The sequence below is a fragment of the Hakea prostrata genome, chromosome 7 (assembly GCF_041222555.1).
Source record: "Hakea prostrata isolate BN-2017 chromosome 7, UWA_Hpros_2, whole genome shotgun sequence".
Taxonomy (NCBI): domain Eukaryota; kingdom Viridiplantae; phylum Streptophyta; class Magnoliopsida; order Proteales; family Proteaceae; genus Hakea; species Hakea prostrata.
This window is the reverse complement of record NC_142606.1, coordinates 18,671,782-18,694,267: the sequence shown is the minus strand read 5'-3', so window position 1 is coordinate 18,694,267 and position 22,486 is coordinate 18,671,782. Positions and strand designations below refer to the sequence as shown.

Genomic DNA, 22,486 nt, shown 5'->3' with positions numbered 1-22,486 from the left:
CATAATCATAAGCAGTCACCATACAATGATCAGAAGTATTGTCTCAACTAAATGTTATAACAAACATCACAAAATACAATGAATCGAAGAAAAAAAATACATTGAGATTTAACATAGTTCACACACTGATATGATACGCTACATCCACGGACAAAGAAAAAGAGTTTTCCACCATGTAGAAAAAGAACAGAAGGAGACTTCACAATCAATCACCAAGAATGACGTCACAAGAACTCTCATCCAAAACCCTAATCGAAGATCTCAAATCTTTCAATAATATAAATGTTAAAGCGAACATAAGATACATATATATATAGACTCTAATTGAGTAAACAGGTTGACCCATCGGCTTGGGTTATACTATACTATGAGAGCTCCGCCTTTGCACCTCCTCCACATATCTCTGCAAATAGGTCATTTAAGTCACCCACCAAAATATGTCGGTACGAGTTCATCTTTCAAATTGGGTACAAGAATTCGGGTTAAAATATAACATTAAATGCATAGGATATTGCTTTGTAAACAATTATCTTTGAGGTCATGCTATATATAAGGTCTAAATTATGCATATCCATTCTCACTATCAGTAATACTCGATATAGGATGATAGCCTCTTAAGATCACCTGACGGATACGGTACTCGATATCGATACTTTAAACCTTGCTTTTAACGGTTTTAAATAGTTGCTCACATTGAATATGTAATATATATTTTTTCTTTCATTAAAATTAATAAATAAAAATATGACATTACTTTCATTTATAGAAACAATATTGAATGCTAATTATATCATTAAAACCATATATTTTATAACCAGTTTTGAATTTGAAAGAGTACTACTCGTCTCTATTTAAAATGTGATAAAGATCTAGATCAATAAAGTTTGTAAATGAATTACATCTTGAGATTTTTTTTTTCGTCCCTAACTTCGTTAAACTATGTATCGTGGTCAAGAAAATCTTTTTCGCAGTATAAATTTAAGTTCAAACAGCAGAGTAGCAGTTTGAAAGTAAATCTTTATGTTGTAATTCTTAGAATAAAAAAAATAAAAATACAATTATGTGTGCTCTAAGTGTGATACTTGCTAATGAAGATTTCAATATTACACTGAAAAATAAAAATCACATGAATTTTGAGGGAATGTTCACTTATTAAATTTTCTTTAAAATAAATTAAGGATTTAATTAATTTCATTTTGATACATGGCAGATAAATCGAGGAGGTCCCCACAAATCGAGAGAATGCTTGCAAAATCTTCTGATCACACGGTTCAGTGACGTCTTTTCATAATCGATGACCCTCGCCTAATCGTACACTTTCTCTGTCTACCGTCAAAATTAACAACCACATTAATGGAAGAATCGACACGTTTTCAGCCATTTTGTCTGCGTACAGTTGTCATGGAAATCGTGTAAAGGAACAGATGGACGGCTGGATGGCTCAAATGAGCCGAAGATGCGCGACATTTAACGACACGCCAAAATCACTTTTAGCTCCAGATGAAATTGACAGAACACTTCAGAGATAAACAAACAGGAGAGAAATCGTTAACTGGATTCGGACACCAAAAAAGTGAAAAGCTTCTGGAGGATCTGCGCCTCGAGCTTTCCTCTTTCGTGACGGATCTTATTTGAACCAACGTTTCGATTTCTCATATTCGTTTGTCTACCTCCGAATTTCCGTTGAGGGGTGCCGGAACGATGATGCTTTCGTTGCAGAGCGATCCTCGATCGCATCAGCAGCAGCAGTATCAAAAAGAGACGCAACTGCAACTACCGGGATCTTCTGGGGTTTCTAGGGTTTCATTTGATGCCGATCGTGATGGTTCGTTGACGTTGAAGTCTGACAGTTCTGCCATTGTTAGGTCATCGCAAGCGTCGCAGGAGTCCCATGAAGGTGCTTCAATTTGTTTTGACCTAATCGGCTCTTATATTGTTTTTAGGGTGTGTGGTTCCTTGTTTGGAGGACTATATTTTGCTTTGATATTCCATCTGGTTGTTTTGTTGACAAGATTGGATATCAATGTTTGTTGTATTATGGATATGGATATTGTTTTCAATAATAAAGAGATTTTCTTCCTGTGTCAATTGCAGCTTATGTCTCTCTGACTTGCCCGCTTGCAATTCTATTTGTTCGCAGAAAAGCATTCTACCTTTTTTTGTTTTTTTAAGGTCCTGTCCATCCATGGAAGTGGCCGAGTGGATGTCGAAGTGAAGTGAGCTAGCTGATTGATTACCTATCCTTGTCAAGGAGTACCTTGATTTTGAAGAAATGCTAAGAGCGAAGACTGAGAAATGCTTTCTCACGTATAAAATGCGTTACCTACCATCGCAGTGAACGTTTTTGATGAGCTTGTCAAATTTTTAAGTTATTTTTCGTATTGCTTGGAATTCTGTTTTCTGGCCCGCTGTTTCAGTGCTGTTTATGATGAAGTGTGAGCTAGTTGGCTTTTGCTAGCTGATTCATCTACTGGTATCATCTAATTGTTTCGGAAAAAACATTTGTTTAGATGTTTTTCCGAATTGCTGACTTGGAATGAGAGGGTCCATTAGTGGCAAGAATTCTGGCGGGGTGCAGTTTCCTTTCACACATGCAAATCCATTGAACAGCTATATTTTTTTCTTTGGTGGTGCGATGATTATTTCAGAGATTGTTTTATCTTAGTTTCATGACTAGTTGGATTTACCTGTGGGGCATTCATGAACTGACTGGAAGACGTTATCTCTGTATCTTCTTATTCTTTGCGTTCAGCATACTCTTATTAGGACCATAGTCAATTTCCTTCTTCATGTCAACATTAGCAAGTGCAGCCTGCTTACTTGTGTTTTCACTTTTGCATTGTGTTAACTTTTGCCTGGTGCAATTATGAACACTTCGTTTGAATGGAAATACAAGTATTTAGTTACCTAAAAAAGTGGGTTGGCACCATATTAGCCAAATAGATTTTGTCATAAGAAAAAAGTCCAAGAGATTGTTGTCTAAGCATTTCAAGGTTATTCAGGGAGAGCCTAATCATTTGTCTTAGATTGGTGGTCTTGGATATGTTCCTCTTTATGCATTACGTTGAGATACAGGAGCCTATTTGCCCTAAAAATAAGGTGTCAGAGCTTAAAAGGAGATTACATGATTTCATTTATCAAGTATTTGATCAGTGGGACTTTAGGGGTGACACTAACATAATGTAGAATGAGGTGATGACTTTTATAAGAAGGTTGCTAAAGAGGTTCAAGGGAAATAGAAGGTAAATGTGATGCCCCTTGTTATGGGGTACACGTAGCCATTAATAATAAGACAGTTAAATTGTGAGATGGAAAATTACTAATGAGTTAGCATGTCTAAAAGATGTAAATTTTCAATAAAATGGAGATGAGAAGATCGTGGGCAAAAGCAAGGGCAATGAATTAGATGGTCTTTCTGACAATCTAAAACAGAAGAATGGGATGAAACTTAGAGGAAATGTAGATAATCATTTAGGGGGATGATCCTGCAAGTTTGATGATGTCTCCAGTGGGTAAGTTGGGCTATATCTAGGTTCTTGTTCTTGGGTACTCGGAAATAAGAAAATTGAAAAGCTTGCTCTTTTTTAGGGTTAGGGATGCCTGGGTTAAAACTCGGAGACAATGTAGGTTAACGATATGAATATGATCTTTCAAATTTGGTTAAGTTTGGATGGCTAAATTGGAAGATATGAGGTTTCTTGTTTTATGGGGTTGAGAGAGTCCGAAAATTGAAGAAAAATCAAGGAGAAAAGAAGGTGATAGGAGAAGTGAGATGGGGTTCTTGCTGCTAGTGTATGGGGAACCTTGTGCTGATCTATTGAGGAGCTGGAGTGGCTTGTATTAGTTGGAATCCACAACCAATGAAGAATCCTTGCTTGACTCCACACAGGACCTTTTATCAAATACTTAAGATATACCAAAGTTTGAGAACACCTACAGTGAAGAGACAACAGGACTACTAGGCAGCAAAGCTGAGAATTGTATATAATAATCAAAGTGTTTTTATTCTTTCTCTAGGGGGTATAAATAGGGCTAAACAGCCATACAACTCATGATAGGAATAAAAAAGAAGCTCCTGAAAGAAATAGGATGTAAAAACCTACTGGACCTTAGATTTGATAACAAAGACTAGTTAAATAACATGCATAATGTATCAGCCTCAATAAAGACAATTAAATAACATGCATGATGTATCAGCCTCAATAAAGACAATTAAATAACATGCATCAGCCTTAATAAGGACTTTAAACAATATGTATCAACTCTAATAAGGGCTAGGAATACAATAAAAGGCACTTTTCGTACTTCACTCATGTACCAAACCGAGAGTAAGCGAAATTGCAAGAAACCCTTTCAATTAAGACCCAATACCTACATTCTCCCCTTATGAATTATTCGTTAAGTGAACAAAAGGTGATTTTGAAGTAGGAATCCCCAAATCCGTTCCAGAGAAGTAAAATGAAAGAATGTGATTTTTAATCAATACCAATGACTCATAAAAATATAGTCGAAACAGAGAAAAAGACCACTACACAATAATGCAATTAGAAAACCGAAAAGACAGAAGAACCAATTGTAAGAGGTGAAACAAAGCCAGAACCATGAATTGGAAACACCAAACCTTCAGGAGGCAGAGAATGGATTCGGCGTCCTCTTGACGAAAGCAAAGCGGACCGAGGGATGTGAGGCTACTAGGATCGGAAATAAGCACGACCTTGGAGTTTTGAGTTACTGATGGTGGCACTTTCATGTACCAATGTTTTCAGTCCATTAAGTTGGTCTGTTACAAAAAAAACCTATCCAATTAAGACCCAATACCTACATGACCAAACCCTAGACCTATTTCTAGGAAAAAGGACTTAATTTTTTCTGGATCTGCATCATCAGCCTTTGAATCAAAAGGTCTTAAGATAAAAAGAACAAAGATGGACAAGATAGTATGTAACTTCAGGCATGCTAGCATGTTTAAGAAGGTTCTGAATATTGATGAGGAGGAGATTGAGATGGATGTGCGGAAAGCCTAGGAAGGATAAAGCGATGATCAAATTAGAGCTGAATTTCGAGCAACTCCAGTACATGATAAGTTGCAAGAGAGTTGTTTCAGTGGCATGACCTTGTTCAATGGGGGCCTTGGGTGCCTTAGTTTGGAGAAGTTAGATTCAGATTTAAGGGATGAAAGAGCCAGGGGAAGGCTCACATAACCCAAAGGCTGTGTTTGGTTGTCTAGAGTTGAATAGAGGCAAATACTTCGTAAGTCCTAAAATTTTCTATGCATTTGCTCAGCTTGAGGTTAATAGAAGATCATATATTTAAAATTTGAAATTGCTTTCGGATTTGCAAATTTCAATTCCGTCTACAAACATGTCTTGGCTTTCTGGTCAGAAACTGTTCTAACTTGGAAAATTTGTACGCTTTACTTGGGTCCCTTCACTCTCTCAAAGTCATTCCTTCTTTTTTATTTCTATGGTAATCAATTAAGTAGATTTTTTTTTTCTTTTTTAATTTCTATTCTTTCCTGTCTAGGTACATTTTTCTTTTCTCTTTTATAGCGGTGAGCTGAGTTGTGCATGGGTTAGTCCTCATATCTTGTATGACTTGGAAGAGAGCTGAGTGCGAGCAAGGGCTTCATGTACTTGACTCCACGTGGGATAGGGATTTGATATTGGTGTAATCATCTGTAGAACCTTTAAAGATGTTATGAAGGAGTTGATGCTTAGTTGTCTGAATTTCAAATCTTTAAATGCTTTGCAGTTTCAAACAAAAAATTGTGTATCGTGTATGTATATTGCTTATGTATGGATGGAGGGGTGAAAAATCTACTGATTTGGGCCTTCAAACAATATTTATTTACTTCCATAGTTACCATTAGGCTGTTGAAAGGTAAGAAATATATATAATTAATAGGTCACTACTGCTATGTATATTGCTTATATATAGAATGGGGGGTTGAAAATCTACTGATTTGGGCCTTCAAACAATGTTTATTTACTTCCATAGTTACCATTAGGCTGTTAGAAGGTAAGAAAATATATATAATTAATAAGTCAGTATCTGTCAATAGCGTGGGCTTGGCAACCTTGGAAATCCAAATTCCCAGACAGTAAAAGACTTTTTCGTCGAGTTTGAGGCCTTCATAGATCCATTCTTATGATGGTTTTTTCTTATGAGGTCGTTTACAACGACCAACACTACACAAGCCTGGGCTGGGCCTACCTCCATCCGTAGAGGAGCCATATGAGGCGGAAGCTGCTCCCATAGCGGTTCCAAACATAACCCTGCCCCCCTCCAAATCTTTCACCACATCCTCAGCCTGGATTCTCATTCGTTCCTCCTCACCTTTGTCCCTTGGACCCCCTTGGTCTGATTAAAGGCCACATCCCTAATCACTCACTCACCCTCTAGAGGGCCCTTAACCAAGCTCTCCCACCTAGTCTCTTCTCATTAGCCGTCATATCCTGGTTAACCCTAAGTACATTCTTTGCTGGAATGGTTTAGATCACCTTTTCTGAACCAGTCCCTTTTCCTGTTCCCTATGGGGAAAAGCCTTTGCCTTCATATGGCCCCGTTCGAGATGTAATTTTCGCTTTGCTCGAGTTTGGTCTTGGTTTTTGCGAAACTTTTCAGGATCCTCCATTTGCGACCGCATTCGTAAGCTAGTTTTTAGTGCCACTATTCACCTCTTGTGGTGGGAGCGCAACCTTAGGAGATGGGCTTCCCCGATCTCTAGACGTGATTTGGAACCGTTTGCTTTGATGTTTCTTCTAGGCTCATTTCCATACCCCACCCCCTGGGTTGTTGATACCCCATGGAACATGTTCATTGTTGTCTCTTGGGATCTTAGCTCTTCCAGCCTCCTGCTTGAAGGCTGCCCCTCCGCCCGCCTGGGTTCCCACTTATACGTTCTCTGCTCTATTTATTAAATATAGTTACTTATTCATCCCAAATAAAGAAAAATAATAATAATAACCAAAGCAACTAAAAAGAAACTTGTGCAAAGAATAAGGGGGAATATATATATATATATATATATATATATATATATATATACACACACACACACACACACACACACACACCTGGCACTTAAAGCCTCTTATGATCTGAGTAATGTGACAAAAATTTCTGCTGTTCTTAGAACCCATAAAAGCATACAAACTGTTTCTGATTTGAAATGAGTGAATGCAGAACGGTTGTATCTTGTCTCATCCATTCAGTATATCTATGGAGATTTAGATTACATGCAACATTGTTACAGCTGGCTTCTCTGCATGGAGGATATTGCATTCTTGTAGTGTTACTTGGCCATCTGAGTAAATTTATATTAATATTTTTGAATATGTAGGTGCTCTCTAATCAGGTAATGGGGCATGTGTTCTCTAGAATTTCTGCATATTTGTAAAATTGATGAATGGTGTTGAGCTATTAAGTCTCTTAGGCCACTTTCTGACAAAAGCAAGCCCCTCCCACCCCCCCCCCCCCCCAAAAAAAAAAAAAAAATACACGTTGCAGTTGATGAGGACATGCTTTTGGCCCTTGCTCATCAGAAGTACAAGACTGGGAACTATAAACAGGCTTTGGATCATTGCAATGCTGTTTATGAGAGAAATCCACGGCGCACTGATAATCTTCTGCTACTTGGTGCGATTCACTACCAGGTAATTTCTTTGTCTTCTCATGGGATGGTCTTAGCTTCTCTTTTGTTTTGCAACCTGCTAATTTTTGCCCCATGGATCAACGATAAATGATTTGCAATGCTCAGTTGTTTTTTTCCGTAGGTTTTTAAAGAAACTGTTGTAAATCTTCTCTCTGTGTTAATGTTTGATGATGGTATCCAGTTGTAAATCCTTATCCTGCCTGCCATGTTATTGCCAATTGATCTTACTGATATATCTGTGTTTTCTTCAATTCTAGTTGCATGATTTCGATATGTGTATTGCAAAGAATGAAGAAGCTCTTAGGATTGACCCACATTTTGCTGAATGCTTTGGAAACATGGCAAATGCTTGGAAGGTAAGTGCTACAATTATTAGGAGCATCATAGCAGTTGGCTTCAATTGTAGTTGTTTGCTTCTTGATTCTGACAGAGTTTAATCCTCCTTCCCCCAAACAGGAGAAAGGAAATATTGATCTTGCAATCCGCTATTATCTGATTGCTATTGAGGTTTGTGTACTTCTCTGGATTGATTTTATGAGTGTTCCCTTTTTAATTTAATAGTTATAGTTACATGCATGCGCTTTGAAATTGATTCTAAATTATTACTAATGAGTGACATGCTTCACAAACTAATTGTTCTTACCTGAGGTATGCTAAAAAAGTGGGGCAGCTTGAGTATGTTTCATACCATTTGAGCCACTATACTATAGGTTATTTTAAGGTTATATACTTATTGTTTAATTAATTAATTAATTATTTTTTCACTCTACCGAGGTCTTCTGTAAAGCTGGTGACAAAGTCTAGCTTAAGCTGTTTTGGTTGACAAGATATGTATAGAAATGGCGAGGGAAAAAGACATAATTTTACTAGTTCCCATGGATTGAAAATTTCATGCTATTTGGTTTTGTTTTGACAGTGTTTGAATGTTGTTTTGGACTTGGGAGTAGTGAAATTGTCATGAGTAGCCTAAAGAAAGCTTACCAGGAAGTCTTACTTTTTTGGTGACATTTGTGTGGAATGGAAAGTCTTGGGCCCCACACCTTTTTGATACATCAAGTATAAAAGAGTATATGATTTTTCTTTTCTTTTCATTTCTATCATTTCTTGTTTACCAAACACAGGCTTAGTCTCTTTATTTTATGTTTTGCAACTTCTCTTGACTGCTTATATTTTTATTTACTGCTTCTCATATGCACCTCTTTTATGTGCGGAGTTAAGGTACTAAGTTTAATCCTTGATCTTTCTATCCACAGCTTCGTCCAAACTTCGGTGATGCATGGTCAAACTTAGGTAGTGCATACATGCGAAAAGGGCGATTCAATGAGGCTACACAATGTTGTCGTCAGGCGCTGGCCTTAAACCCTCGCTTGGTATATCCTAATTTGCCCCCTTTTCTCCTTGAAGATGTTTTGTTTCTGTGTTAGCAAGAAACAGTGCTGATGTGATTGTCTGATTGACTTAGGTCGATGCTCACAGCAACCTGGGGAATCTGATGAAGGCCCAGGGTCTAGTGCAGGAAGTAAGATCCATGACGTTGCGTGCTCCCTTCCTCACCCCTCTCTCTTTTCCTCTTAGTCTGTGTGTGTGTGTGTGTGTGTGTGTGTGTGTGTGTTGTCTTCTAGCATGACCAATCACTTAGTGAAAATTAAAAGCATTGAGTCTTATAGGTCATCTGTTTGCAATAGAAAAAGGGGTGAGAAAGAGAGAAATGTGGAATTTACTGGTACTGAGGTGGGGAAACAGGAAAGGGGAGGAAAGTTTTTATAGAAAAAGTTGAAAATGTGGGTCCCATGTTAAATAAAATAATGTTTATTTTTCATTCCCCTCCCGTTCCCACAAATCCCATTCCAAAAGCGTAGGATTTTCTCTCCATTATTCCACCGAATCTAAACAAACAAATCCAGATTTTGGATTTAATAGAAAAGCTTACTTTTTTTCCACCCACTTTATTCAGACAAACGGTCTGTTAATGAAACGTTGGTTTTAGATATTTCCTTTTTCCCCTTTTCTAACATGGTATCTTGAAAATCTCTTAATTAAAATTGGAAACGTGGATTGTTAATGAAACAAGATAATAGATTTTTTGCTGCTATTGATCCACTTCTTATTGGTCATGTTGTTACTTGTTGAAATATTTTCTAGGCATGTGGAAATAATTTTTTCTTCTAGTAGTATAACCTATAACCTGCTGCATTACCAAATTTTAGTTCCAAAACTTAGAAACTCTGTATTTAAGGGGAGAAGATGAGGAAAGAGGAAGTGAAATAAGGTCCTTGAACTTTGTAGTCTGCTTTACTTTTGTGTCAAAAGGTTTAGTGGTGGCCCCTACATGTGCTTTAAAACTCAATGGATTACCGTCTAAATCATTTAAATTGGGAATTAGACTGTAGTCTTGTAGATGGGTAATGAGTGGTGTTTTATCAATTATAAAGGGGAGGAGGTGTGCAATTTTCTGTTGAATTAATTGGTTTCTGGTGATTTTGACAGTTTAAGAGCTTCTGCATCTTGCAGGCATATAATTTTTATCTCGAAGCTCTGCGTATACAGCCTAATTTTGCTATTGCATGGTCAAACCTTGCTGGTCTCTTCATGGAAGCTGGTGATCTTAACAGAGCCCTTCAATATTATAAGGTGCATTCTTCCTCTTTAACTTATTCCATGATTCAATTGCTTAGTGTTGAACTTGAATCACTAATGTTTGCTGTAGATGTGGAATTGAAAATACACAATAATGTCTTAATCTAGCTAGCAATGACTGGATGCGGGGTCCTGAGACATTTTTTCTGACTCCATATAATCCCTCCTGTCCCCTTTGACTCAAAAAGTTTATTGGCTGGTCAAGCCCCTCTTCCCCCTCTTTAAATCCTTGCTCGAACTGAACTACAGGATCTTTGACCATTCAAGGATCCGAAGGATCATGGATATGGGTCATATCTCTGTACATACAGCGAAGGACTAGTACATTATGTTATCCTTGATCCTTGATTTTGGGTATGTAAAACTTTTTGAAGTTACTAACCAAGTTAATGTCATGAGTGCTCAACCTTGACCTTACCTGAATTGTAGAGTGGATTTGATATTGAGAGTTCTAACCAGTTTTATGCATGGTTATCAAATCATTGAATTGCCCAACTTTGTGCCCCCCTCCCCAAAAAAGAAATAGGAAAAAGAAAGAATAGTGTGTAGTTAAAAGTGAACATATACAACTTTCTGTTTTAGTTTGAGGCTTTGAGCTACATCTTGTGTAGTTAAAAGTGAACATATACAACTTTCTGTTTTAGTTTGAGGCTTTGAGCTACATCTTCTATGGATTCCATTTAGTCCCTTACTTTAGCTGCTTTGTTTACCCTGCATATTTTCAGGAAGCTGTTAGGCTGAAGCCCATATTTCCTGATGCCTACTTGAACCTCGGAAATGTTTATAAGGTAAGCTTAGCTTTAACATCAGGTAGCAGCAAAATGCCAGGACTGGTATCTGGAGAAAAACAAGTTCTTTTACCTTTTCCAGGCCTTGGGAATGCCTCAAGAGGCTATAGTGTGTTATCAGCGGGCTCTTCAGGCACGACCAGACTATGCAATGGCTTATGGTAAGCAGTAAATCATTTTCATATCCTTTTCTTGTGTCAACTGGGGTGTGATTGTGCGAACAATCCATCATTAGAATAATAGAAATGTTCCTTCAGATGAAGTCATTGTTTACTGTAGCACTATAAATACATGGGATTTTTAATCTTGGGAGACATCTGAACTGCAGGTTTGGAAGAGTCCCCCCCCCCCCCCCCCCCCAAAAAAAAAAAAAAAAAACACTCTCTTGATGAACCAGTTTTGGAAGAATGTTTGAGTACACTGTGCTGGAAGTTAGACTTTAGATGGACCAAAGTAGATCTGAAGTATTAGCATGGGATTTTGCTTCCCACTGGCATAGGATGTAAATATAGAGGTCTAGTTTTAAAGCCTGTGAAATGGACCTTATTTGGAATTCTGGATTCTTCAACTGAGGATCCAGAATGCATTCTAAGGGGCGGTCAGTGTGTGGTGGGGCAGTGGGGCCTTACCTTTTTGCAGTTGTAGTTTATGGTGAATGATTTGCACGTATACTGAACAGTTTCAGGATTCCCATCTGGGTTCCCTTGAACTAGAGACAAGTAAAGCTGCATAAACTTGTTCTTTGAACAATCATCTGGATCCCATCCATAATACATAATAATACTAAAAATGACAATAATGATGGCCAGATAGTGATCCATTTGAATAATTATGGTATAATTGTGATGTTGGTGCAGGCAATCTTGCTAGTGTGTATTATGAACAAGGGGAACTTGAGTTGGCAATTCTTCATTATAAGCAAGCACTTGCTTTTGATTCAGGGTTTTTGGAGGCATATAACAACTTGGTGAGTCTTCTTTTTCTCTTTTCTTGAAGTTACTGCTACAAATGATATGGCTTGAGTTTGAGAAGCAATACTTAGTAACAATAACATATGGTGGCTCTACATTTCTAAAGGGCAATGCACTGAAAGATGCTGGAAGAGTTGAAGAAGCATGCAGTTGCTATCGTGTAAGTTTCGTTTACCTTTTTGTATCATTGTATTAGTGTACCCTTTTTCCAGTTTTTATGAATTCTAAATTATGGGTTTAGTGCTTCTAATCTTAACCACCTTTGGTTTCTATGTATAGGCATGCCTTGCCCTCCAACCTAACCACCCGCAGGCCCTTACGAATCTTGGAAATATATACATGGAATTGTGTGTGCTCTCTACATGTCTTTAATTTTGTCCTGTGCTTTTTATATAATGCCTTTTTTTGGGGAGTTTCTACAAGGAAGAAACTTTTTGTGCATGCAGGAATATGATGAGTGCGGCAGCTGCATGCTATAAGGCAACATTGGCTGTAACAGCAGGATTGTCTGCTCCTTTCAGCAATTTAGCAATAATATATAAGCAGCAGGTATGTTATTTTATGTATGAGCAAAAAGAGAAGGGAAAAAAAATTGTTAGTTAAGAGACCTACATTGATGTAGATTGATTGGAGGATCTAGGGTGACATGCTAAACTGTGTGGGTGTTGACAATGGTGAGGTTGCTTGATGATAGAGATATAAGTGAACCAACTTAATCTAATCTTTACATAAAAAGTCCAGTAGGAAAGAGATCTTGTCGCCTTGGATGGGCATCGGATTCTGTGAGCCAATCTGTAAGTTCTAGACAGTCCATCTAGATAATCATTTTCCTGCACCCGGTGAAAGTTCTTCAGCCCTTGTTTAGGTTATTCGAGTTTCTTATCATGTGCATTTCCTGCAATTCATTGATGAGGCAATGATCCGGTGTTTAGAAATAATGACTCATCCCCACCTGCTTTTCAGACAAGTTGTCAGTTTTGAGGTTTGTAAAGAAAGAAACAGGTGGTTTGTGTAAATTAGTGGGTGGAGGTAATTGGATAGGTTGTGAGGTTGATTCTTTATTCTTGTATCTGTAATGCACAAGCTAGGTTGGTGCTTCTGTTCACATATGAATGAATCTGCTGTAAATTCAACTGGATTGGCTTCTTGATTTTGGAACACTGATCTGACTGTTAGCCATATGAAAAACATTCTGATGGAAATGAGAAACAGAATACTGTTTCCATATGAAACTAATACCCCTGGTTTATAGACTAAATGGTTAAAAATATCAAATAGGTCAGAACCCTGGAGATATTTTGTTCTAATGCCCAAACTTCCTGTATCCCAAATTCTTTTGGATGCTGGGCAAGGGTAGAGATTTGCTTAGTAAAAGGAATATTGGCTAAACTATCTTTTCTTTACTTTCAATACCTTGTCAATTCTGGATTGGGATTTCAAGAATGCTCCAAAAATATGAGGCTAGTCTATACTTCTGTCAATAAAAACTTAAAAGGGCATGCCTGATTCTGTGAAAGAAAATACTTAATTAAAATTTAAATCACAGGGAAATTATGCGGATGCAATCTCTTGCTACAATGAAGTCCTCCGCATAGATCCTCTTGCAGCAGATGGGCTTGTTAATAGGGGTAACACATACAAGGAGATTGGTAGGGTTAGTGAAGCGATTCAAGACTATATACGAGCTGTTACCATTCGTCCAACTATGGCTGAAGCTCATGCAAATTTAGCTTCAGCTTATAAGGACAGGTATATTCAACTGTTTCTCTAATGTGCATCTTTGCGTGTTTTGTTGAGACATTGTCATATGAATATTTCAGTTTTTCTCATGCTTTGGATTTAATGGTTGCAGTGGGCATGTGGAGTTAGCTATAAAGAGCTACAAGCAAGCATTGTTTCTTCGCCCTGACTTTCCAGAAGCAACTTGTAATCTTCTCCACACCTTACAGGTATTTGTTGAATGCAATGTGCATAGTTATTTTTTTACCACATTAAGGTCTTGGTCCCTCTTTTTTTTTTTTTTTGGCTTCCCTAATTTATGGAACTAAATCTGTTCAAATTGACTGGAATCGTTTAGTTGTCTTGTTTCTGGCCTAGCCAAAATGAACCCAAGGAATTTTCCTAGATTGTATCCGACATTTCTTGGTTCTCGGCCTGAACGAAGCCTGGTCCATAGCCAGTATCTTGATCCCTGCCCTTATTTTCTTCGAGTTTTTTGCTGTTTGTTGCGACTGTTTAGGATGATTGGTCATAATAAGCATCATTGCTAACCATATCCCATCTAACAGAAAGTCTGAAACTCATACATAAGACAATATAATATAATAAAACTAAAATGTGTAGGATTAGCGTCTTTATGTTCCTTCGTGATGCATTTGGACCTTGCTCATACTGCAGACATGGAACCATTAAGCTTCTGTATATATAATCATAGATTTGTAAATTTGGAATGGTATTTTGAACCCAGGAAATTTGTTGTTCAATTGTCAAAATTCATTTAGCAGGAACTGATGTGATCTAATGTTCTTTTTGTTAGTGTGTTTGCGATTGGGAAGATCGGGATAGCAAGTTCGCTGAAGTTGAGGGGATTATTAGAAGGCAGATTAAGGTTAGAAGTCTTCTTACTTTTTGAGGGTGCCTTGTATTTATGAAAAATTGCTACCTTTGCACAACAGGAATTTAGGGAAAATTAATTGATTAGCTAGTTTTAAGTTTTCATTTACAAAAATAACCACTCAATGTTTCACTTAACAAAAGTAGCTAAAACTGAGTTTGGGTTTACAAAACTAGCCAAAATAGTGATTTTTCATCCATTTGGACATTTTTACCCCTAAAATTAATCATACCAATATGGGGGTAAAAATGCCCAAAGGGAATGAAAATTAGTGATTTTTCCCTTTTGCACAAAATAGTGATTTTCCCTTTTCAATGTGTTTAGTTTTAGGGGTTAAATTGTCAAAGGCATGAAAAATCACTACTTTGGCTAGTTTTGTAAACTCAAACTTAGTTTTAGCTAGTTTTGTTAAGTGAAACATTGAGTGGTTATTTTTGTAAAGGAAAACCTAAAAGTGGTTAATCACGTAATTTTCCCAAGAATTCATCATTTTAGACAATTTGGAGAATATTGCATGGGCACATGGGGGCATCAGATTGCTTTGGCATTTTACTCATGGCTAGACAAGTTCACAAAATTTTGGGCCGCACTGGGCACTCCCTTATGGGAAATCGGTTTGGGAAGTCATTCCTAAACTTCTCTTTTATTTATTGTATTGCTTCCTGCAGCTCTAATTGTGTATTCTGAAAACTTTGCTCACTTCCCAGATGTCTGTTCTCCCGAGTGTTCAACCATTTCATGCAATTGCATATCCTCTTGATCCAATTCTTGCTTTGGAGATCAGGTAAGATATTTCTGTGCAATGTGATGCCAAGGATTCTTTTTGGGCTCCTTGTTCATGGGATTGGTTGATCTTGTAGTCGTAAGTATGCGGCACACTGCTCTCTCATTGCTTCACGCTACACGCTTCCTCCCTTTCAGCATCCTCCTCCATTACCCATAAAGAGTGAGGATAGAAATGAACGGCTAAGAGTTGGGTAAGTTTGGCAACATGAAATTTCTTTCAACACTTTTTCTGAAAAAATGTTCACGTCTCATTAGAATTTACCTTGTCTTTATAGTTACGTGAGCAGTGATTTTGGAAACCACCCACTGTCCCATCTTATGGGCTCAGTATTTGGGATGCACGATAGAGAAAACGTTGAGGTTTGGAACTGCATGCCTTGTCAATTATTCAGATTTTGATCTGCTTTCTTGAGTAGATATGTTGCTTAATTCTGATTTTCATGGGCTTTCTTGAATATATATGTTGCTTAATCCAAAATTTTTGAGTCTGCAGGTGTTCTGTTATGCATTGAGTCAGAATGATGGCACTGAATGGAGGCAGCGTATTCAATCTGAAGCTGAGCACTTCATTGATGTGTCTGCCTTGTCATCTGATATGATTGCCAGATTGATTAATGAGGATAAAATACAGATCCTAGTTAACCTCAATGGTTATACGAAGGTCTCATTCTAGCTTCTCTATTCAGTTCTTTCTGTTTATTTTCTTCAATTATAGATGAACCTTCTATCAATTAGTTCCATCCAAGGTTGGCCAAGTGCTATTTCTGTGCTGCTTAATTTTGCAACATTTGGATATCATTTTTTCTATGTTTGTTATGGTCAGGATGTGGTCTCATACTAGGTTTATTATCCATCCCACTTAATTTTGCAGGGAGCAAGAAATGAAATATTTGCGATGGTGCCTGCACCAGTTCAGGTTTCCTACATGGGTTTCCCTGGAACAACAGGAGCAACTTACATAGATTATTTGGTTACTGATGAGGTAGGGATGATCTTGTTCTTGTTTGTCCTTATCTTTCTGTATCCCAGCTTGGGTGTTCCTGAGTATTGTTCTACTCCCTCTGCAGTTTGTTTCGCCAACTTGTTTTTCACACATTTACTCTGAGAAGATCGTCCATCTCCCCCATTGTTACTTTGTAAATGATTATAAGCAAGTGAGTTTCTATACTTTTGTATTTGTTATTTGCTTCTTTTGATCGTTTTATAGCATTTTTAGTTACAGAAATGCTAATCACTTCAAGTTGTTAATCATCAGAAAAACCGTGACGTGTTGGATCCAGTTTGCCGACACAAGCGATCTGATTATGGATTACCTGAAGACAAATTCTTATTTGCATGCTTCAATCAGCTGTACAAGATGGACCCCGAAATTGTCAACACATGGTATTGTCAATACGGACATAAAGTTTAATGTTTAGATGATTGTGCAAATTTAGCATGCTGCTGATTTTTTGTGGTTGCTATCAGGTGCAACATTCTGAAGCGTGTTCCGGATAGTGCACTCTGGCTTCTCAGATTTCCTGCAGCAGGCGAGACGAGACTCCGCGCATGTATGTTAGTCAACTAGGAAATCTCTAGTCTCCTAATATTTTCCATTAGTTTATAGCTGCAATAGCTTTACCCAACCTATGTTGCATAGTTTTCGGTCAACTGTTGCTTGTGGAGTTGCAGTATCACCTGTACCATGTGGTTTGAAACGGATATATGATGATATATGATGATTGATGCTCTTGTTTGATGATTATGGATCATCCAACTAATGGTGCTGGCATGCGCAGATGCTGCTGCCCAGGGAGTCCGACCTGATCAGATTATCTTTACAGATGTTGCCATGAAAAATGAGCACATTAGACGTAGTGCCTTGGCAGATCTGTTTCTGGACACGTAAGCATTCTCTTTACTTTACGCTTTTCATTTTAATCAGTGTGTGTTGCAACTGTTGGGATCTTGTTCCTTTTAGGCCCTTATGCAATGCCCACACCACTGGCACGGATGTTCTGTGGGCTGGTTTGCCAATGATTACATTGCCCTTGGAGAAAATGGCGACCAGAGTGGCTGGTTCACTGTGTTTGGCAACTGGAGTTGGGGAAGAGATGATTGTTAACAGGTACTTTGACTTATTGTAGTATTTTTTTTTATATGGTTTCTGCACTCTGATTAGGTCCTTGTATGTGTGCTGACTTCCTGTGCATTTCCATGAAGCATGAAAGAATATGAAGAGAAGGCTGTGTCATTTGCTGAGGATCGACCTAAGCTTCTGTCTCTTACCAACAAACTAAAAGCAGCTCGTTTGACATGCCCCTTATTTGATACACAACGATGGGTAAGTTTTCAAGCAGAAGTAATTCCAGATGATATTAATTAACCAAGTCACGTCGGTGATCCTAACCTTTTGTGGTAGAGCTACATATAACATTGATTATCAACAAAACATAGGGAACTGAACTGCAATTATCAGCTTGTCAAATAATGATTATTTTGCTCTGGCGACATGACATGTAATTGTACTTGTGGCCTTATATGCCACAATACTGAGATATTTGAACAAACATTTCAGGTGAGGAATCTGGAAAGGGCTTACTTCAAAATGTGGAACCTGTATTGCTCTGGCAGACATCCACAACCCTTCAAAGTTGCAGAGAATGATGCGGAGTTCCCATACGACAGATAGATGAGAATTGGGAGTTGACGGCATTGTAGATAAAGCAAGAGATATTTATAATTAATATTTAATATTTGAAATAGATTACCCAAATGATGTATTGAGATATGTTATACTTGTGGTGTGTGGTTGGAGAGTAATGGGTTTGTTGTCCTCTTGTTGTTTCGGTTGGTAAGTTGTGTGGCCTTGTGGAGCCATATTTGGTGAATGGATTGAAGAAAATGTTTCACCCTTTACGCTTGTATTAATGTAGTGGCTGATTATATTCTTTTTTAAGTTCTCTTTACCCCAGGAGAAGAAATTGTGTCTGGAAGTTTTTTGTTTGACAGATCTTGTACAGGCTATGCTAATTTTTTGTTCCTGATTTCTGAGTTCAAGAAATCAAGATGCACAATAGGACGTTAAAGAATTCAAGATGCACAAAAGGGAATTTGAAAATGGAGAGATCACGAAGGCACATGATACTACTTGCTTGGATTGCAATTCTGCAAAGCGATGAGGAAGTTAAAAGTTTGGGTGATCAGATTATCGTGACATGTCTATACAGGGGAAAACGTAGATCATGCAGTTATACAGAAAGCTCTGTCAGGTAAATACTGTTAATTTATTACATGCCTTAAACTTCCAAAGAAGAGACTCTTAATTATTTATACTAACGAAAAAGAGAAAAAGAGAGAAAGAGAGAGCCATAAGCCATTCGGAGAGATGAGAAAGACAGATGAAGCATGGTTTTTCTCTCAGTTTGTTGAAGGTGCGAAGGTGAGGAGTTGCTTGGAGTGAGCCCACGGCTGCACAACCACAACAGCTTCGAATGTCTTGGGAACTCCACCGTGAGAAGCCGAGATGGTGAGGTAATACTTGGTCCCTGCTACCACCTGAGTCTGCGCCTTCACCACTTGTTTGAACTCCACCGGCTCTTTTGCTCCCTTTCCGCTGGGCCAGGTCTGTTGGTAACGGCGTTGATTCTTGTTGTAAAGCTCCACGGAGAAATTCCCAAGGTCCTGAATCTCCTTATTGTTCTTCACATCCTTGACCTCGCTCCTTCCTCCAGGCATTCCAGCCCCATCAACCATCCTCCACGAAGAGCAACAGAGGAAGAAGAACGCCAACAAGAAGGAGAAACGCAGAACGGCAGACGAGAAAGATGTGCGTATCATCTTGGATGCCATTTGGAACCGTATTAACAATAGTGCAGGAGTTGGAGGTTTATATAGCGAGAGCGAGAGCGAGACGAGACGGTCACGAGCGGAGAGGATGGGTCGTCTGTCAGTATCAACATAAAACGCGCTCGAGGGTTTCGTAGATGGTGCGTCGAATTTTGGAGTTTTCTCTGTGTTGACGACTGGATGAGGACGAGGTTGCTTCCTTGGGTTTGTATCTGAATCTCCATTTTTGCCCTAAGCTGGATAGATAATTCACATAAGTCGGTGCTGACCCGTGTTCCCAAAATGTCGACGCAGCGTTTCTTCTGTTGTGTACCGGTTGATAATTTGGAGAGGTGGTCAAGCTTGCGTCCACCCTTCTTCATAAGGAATTAAAGTAATAGTTAGACCCGACAGATTTGATCTCCTGCTGGTATCAATTTTCAGTTAGAGGGTCCACAAGAAAAAAATTATGAAAATAAAATATTTAGAGGGCCCATGTTGTGTTCCCGATAATCCTCCATTTTTTTATAATAAAAAAGCATTGACAGCACAAGGAAAGTGATCTGGTATATATATATATATATATATATATATAAAAAAAAAGATTATGTTAGGCTGTTAGCCTTTTTAAAATTAAGTGTTAATACGAACAGTTTAGGTTATCCTTTATTAAAATGTGGTGTAAAATTATCAATTTGCTTTCATTGTAAAGTTGTAGATGCATTACTTTCAATGGACTCGAAATTGAAGAAAGTTCAAACAATAATAGTATAACATTTTTTTTTTTTTTTTATATGAAGTTCATTTGGGCCAGCTTGCATGCACCACTATTACATCCTCAAGAGAGCTTTTATATAATTAGTGCCGCTGAATGGGTGTGCCAATCAACGATGAATGCAAATTACATGGATCAAAATTGATTCCATGGCGGACAAGCTTTTTCTCTTCTTGGTTGGTATGGGGTCAAGATTGACTCCATGGCCATTGGTATCTATTCTTCGAAATCTAACGAGATGAGAATTTGAAAGATATGGAGGAAATTAAAGATAACTCAACGTTACATATTCTCTACTGCTCAATAAAGTGATACCATCTTTTGTAACTAAAAGTAGTCTTTGAAGTGGATTTCTGTAAAGTGAAACTATGATAATTCCATCTCTTTTATAAATTCACTTTAAATGATTCCATATCTTTTATGAATTCACTTTAAATGATTCCAGCTTTTTGTAAAATCACTTAGAAATGCTTGCATTAGAAAGAAAACAACATTTGTAAATAGGGGTATTTTGGTCATTAAACATTAATTAATATACAATTAAAAAAAATTTATTTTGAATAGTTAAAGGGCATTTTTGTTATAACATATTGTATTAAATAACATGAGGGGTATTTTGGTCCCTCTAGGTTTAAAATTTAAATACACTTAAACGGCAGCTAATGTTGTCAGTCTGTTTGGGATTCACACGTAATATATTGCACTAATGAAACCAACATTAGTTTATGGTCCACTAAGAGAACCCACACGTAAAAGTTTTCTAAAATAAAAGTTGAGTTTTGTATATTTTTATACATAAAAAGATGGATTTTGCTTGCGAGCAGTGCCGCCACTGCTCCGAGCAGCTCACGGCTGGATTTAAATCTTGCCCAGATCCTTGATTCTTCACCGTTCTATTTTTCCACATGCAAAATTCAATCACTTAAGTAATGCTAAGGCGGTTTTACAAGATAAACCAAATGATTAACGAACCAGCGAATTGACCGAACCAATTCGAACGATGACTCAAAAGAATCAAAACCCCCTTTACCTTTCGTCTTCCTCCTTTAATCTTGAACGGAAAAAACGACTGCAATCAATCGACACAGAGCTTGCGACTGTTCCCTTTCAAATCTTTGTACCAAGCAAAATCCTAGAAATCTATGAATTTAATTAGATAGAGTTTGGAAATGGTATTAGGACTTTGTACCACAGATCAAAATCCTCAAACGTCGTCTAAATCTGAACCGTTTTTTCTCTTTAACCTCCGATTTCTTGTAGTATAAAAAGAAACATATCTTTGCATGAAACTACTGCCACTGCTAGTCCCACTTAGCCCATGAAAGCTTCCACCTGTATCACCGCCCTTGGTACCTATAGGCTTAACCATTGTCGAGCCACTAAAACCCTTGAAATAGGTTTCTGAACTAGCAGGCCCCATCTTTAGCAATTCTTGTAGAGATCTTCCTCTTTTCATCAGTTCTTGTAAACTGAAACTCCTCCTCTGGGAAAATAGCAAAGGATTGGAACTGATAGTGTTGGATGACGATGAATAGAGGAATCTCTGTTTTTGGATAATCTTCTTGATCCTTTGCTCTATCTAATTAAATTCATGATTTCATGGATTTTGCTTGGTACAAAGATTTGAAGAGTAACAGTTGTCCGAGTCGCTTGCAGTCGTTCTTGCCTGTTCAAGATCGAAGGTCCCGTTCAAGATGAAGGAGGAAGACGAAAGGTAAAGGGGGGTTTTGAATCATCGTTCGAATTGGTTCGGTCAGTTCGCTGGTTCGTAATCATTTGGTTTATCTTGTAAAACCGCCCTAGACTCACTTAAGTGACTGAATTTTGCATGTAGAAAAATATAACCGTGAAGATTCAAGGATCTGAGTAAGATTTAAATCCAACGGTGAACTGCTCGGAACAGTGCCACGTAGGCACTGCTAAAAGGATGTCATGTCATTAGCAAATGAACACCCGTGTTAAGGAGGTAATAGAAAAATCAGATTGCATACTAGGTTTGATAAGTGATTTCAAAAACATGCAAGGAACAAGGTTACTGTTAACTAGGCTACATGAGCTCAGTAGTTATCCCTTTATATATATTTAATAACACAGAATTCCAATCAATATCCTACAATCAACATCAAAGTTGTGGGTTTTTTTTTTTTTTTTTTTTTTTAATAATGGAAAGTCACTAATCAGAAGAAAACCGTGATACAGCCAAGGCTACAAGCGTGCATAGCGCCTAGAGCCATAGAGTGGAATCAAGGTTCGACATGTCGACTCGTGTCGCCGTGTCGGACTCTGGCAACACGGCGACACGGGCGACATGTCGCCAAAAGTCGCTCGACTTTTGGTAAGGGTTCAATGAAAAATCGAACCCCTGTTTCGAAGGGTATTTGGGGTCATTTTGACATGAAATTTGACGTGTAACCTAATTTGAGGCCAATAAACACATTGGGGGTGTTATTTTGA

At 37.9% G+C, this 22,486-nt stretch overlaps 2 protein-coding genes across 2 annotated transcripts; one reads left to right on the top strand and one right to left on the bottom strand.

The window, feature by feature from the left end:
- Positions 1-1,513: 1,513 nt before the first annotated feature.
- LOC149010291 (putative UDP-N-acetylglucosamine--peptide N-acetylglucosaminyltransferase SEC) lies at positions 1,514-18,797 on the top strand. Its single transcript, XM_089164408.1, has 28 exons — positions 1,514-1,897; positions 7,510-7,655; positions 7,912-8,010; positions 8,111-8,161; positions 8,908-9,024; positions 9,117-9,173; positions 10,166-10,285; positions 11,017-11,079; positions 11,162-11,240; positions 11,937-12,046; positions 12,157-12,210; positions 12,330-12,397; positions 12,497-12,599; positions 13,597-13,799; positions 13,903-13,999; positions 14,587-14,658; positions 15,372-15,448; positions 15,525-15,641; positions 15,726-15,810; positions 15,944-16,111; positions 16,322-16,432; positions 16,518-16,604; positions 16,706-16,833; positions 16,918-17,000; positions 17,229-17,334; positions 17,411-17,557; positions 17,653-17,773; positions 18,008-18,797. Exons 1-28 carry the CDS (start codon positions 1,702-1,704, stop codon positions 18,119-18,121), a joined length of 2,979 nt encoding a protein of 992 aa, XP_089020534.1. The 5' UTR covers positions 1,514-1,701; the 3' UTR covers positions 18,122-18,797.
- Positions 18,798-18,849: 52 nt separating this feature from the next.
- On the bottom strand, positions 18,850-19,612 carry LOC149010290 (cysteine proteinase inhibitor B-like). The gene has a single exon (XM_089164409.1). It carries the CDS (start codon positions 19,279-19,281, stop codon positions 18,850-18,852), a length of 432 nt encoding a protein of 143 aa, XP_089020535.1. The 5' UTR covers positions 19,282-19,612.
- Between the last annotated feature and the right edge of the window lie 2,874 nt (positions 19,613-22,486).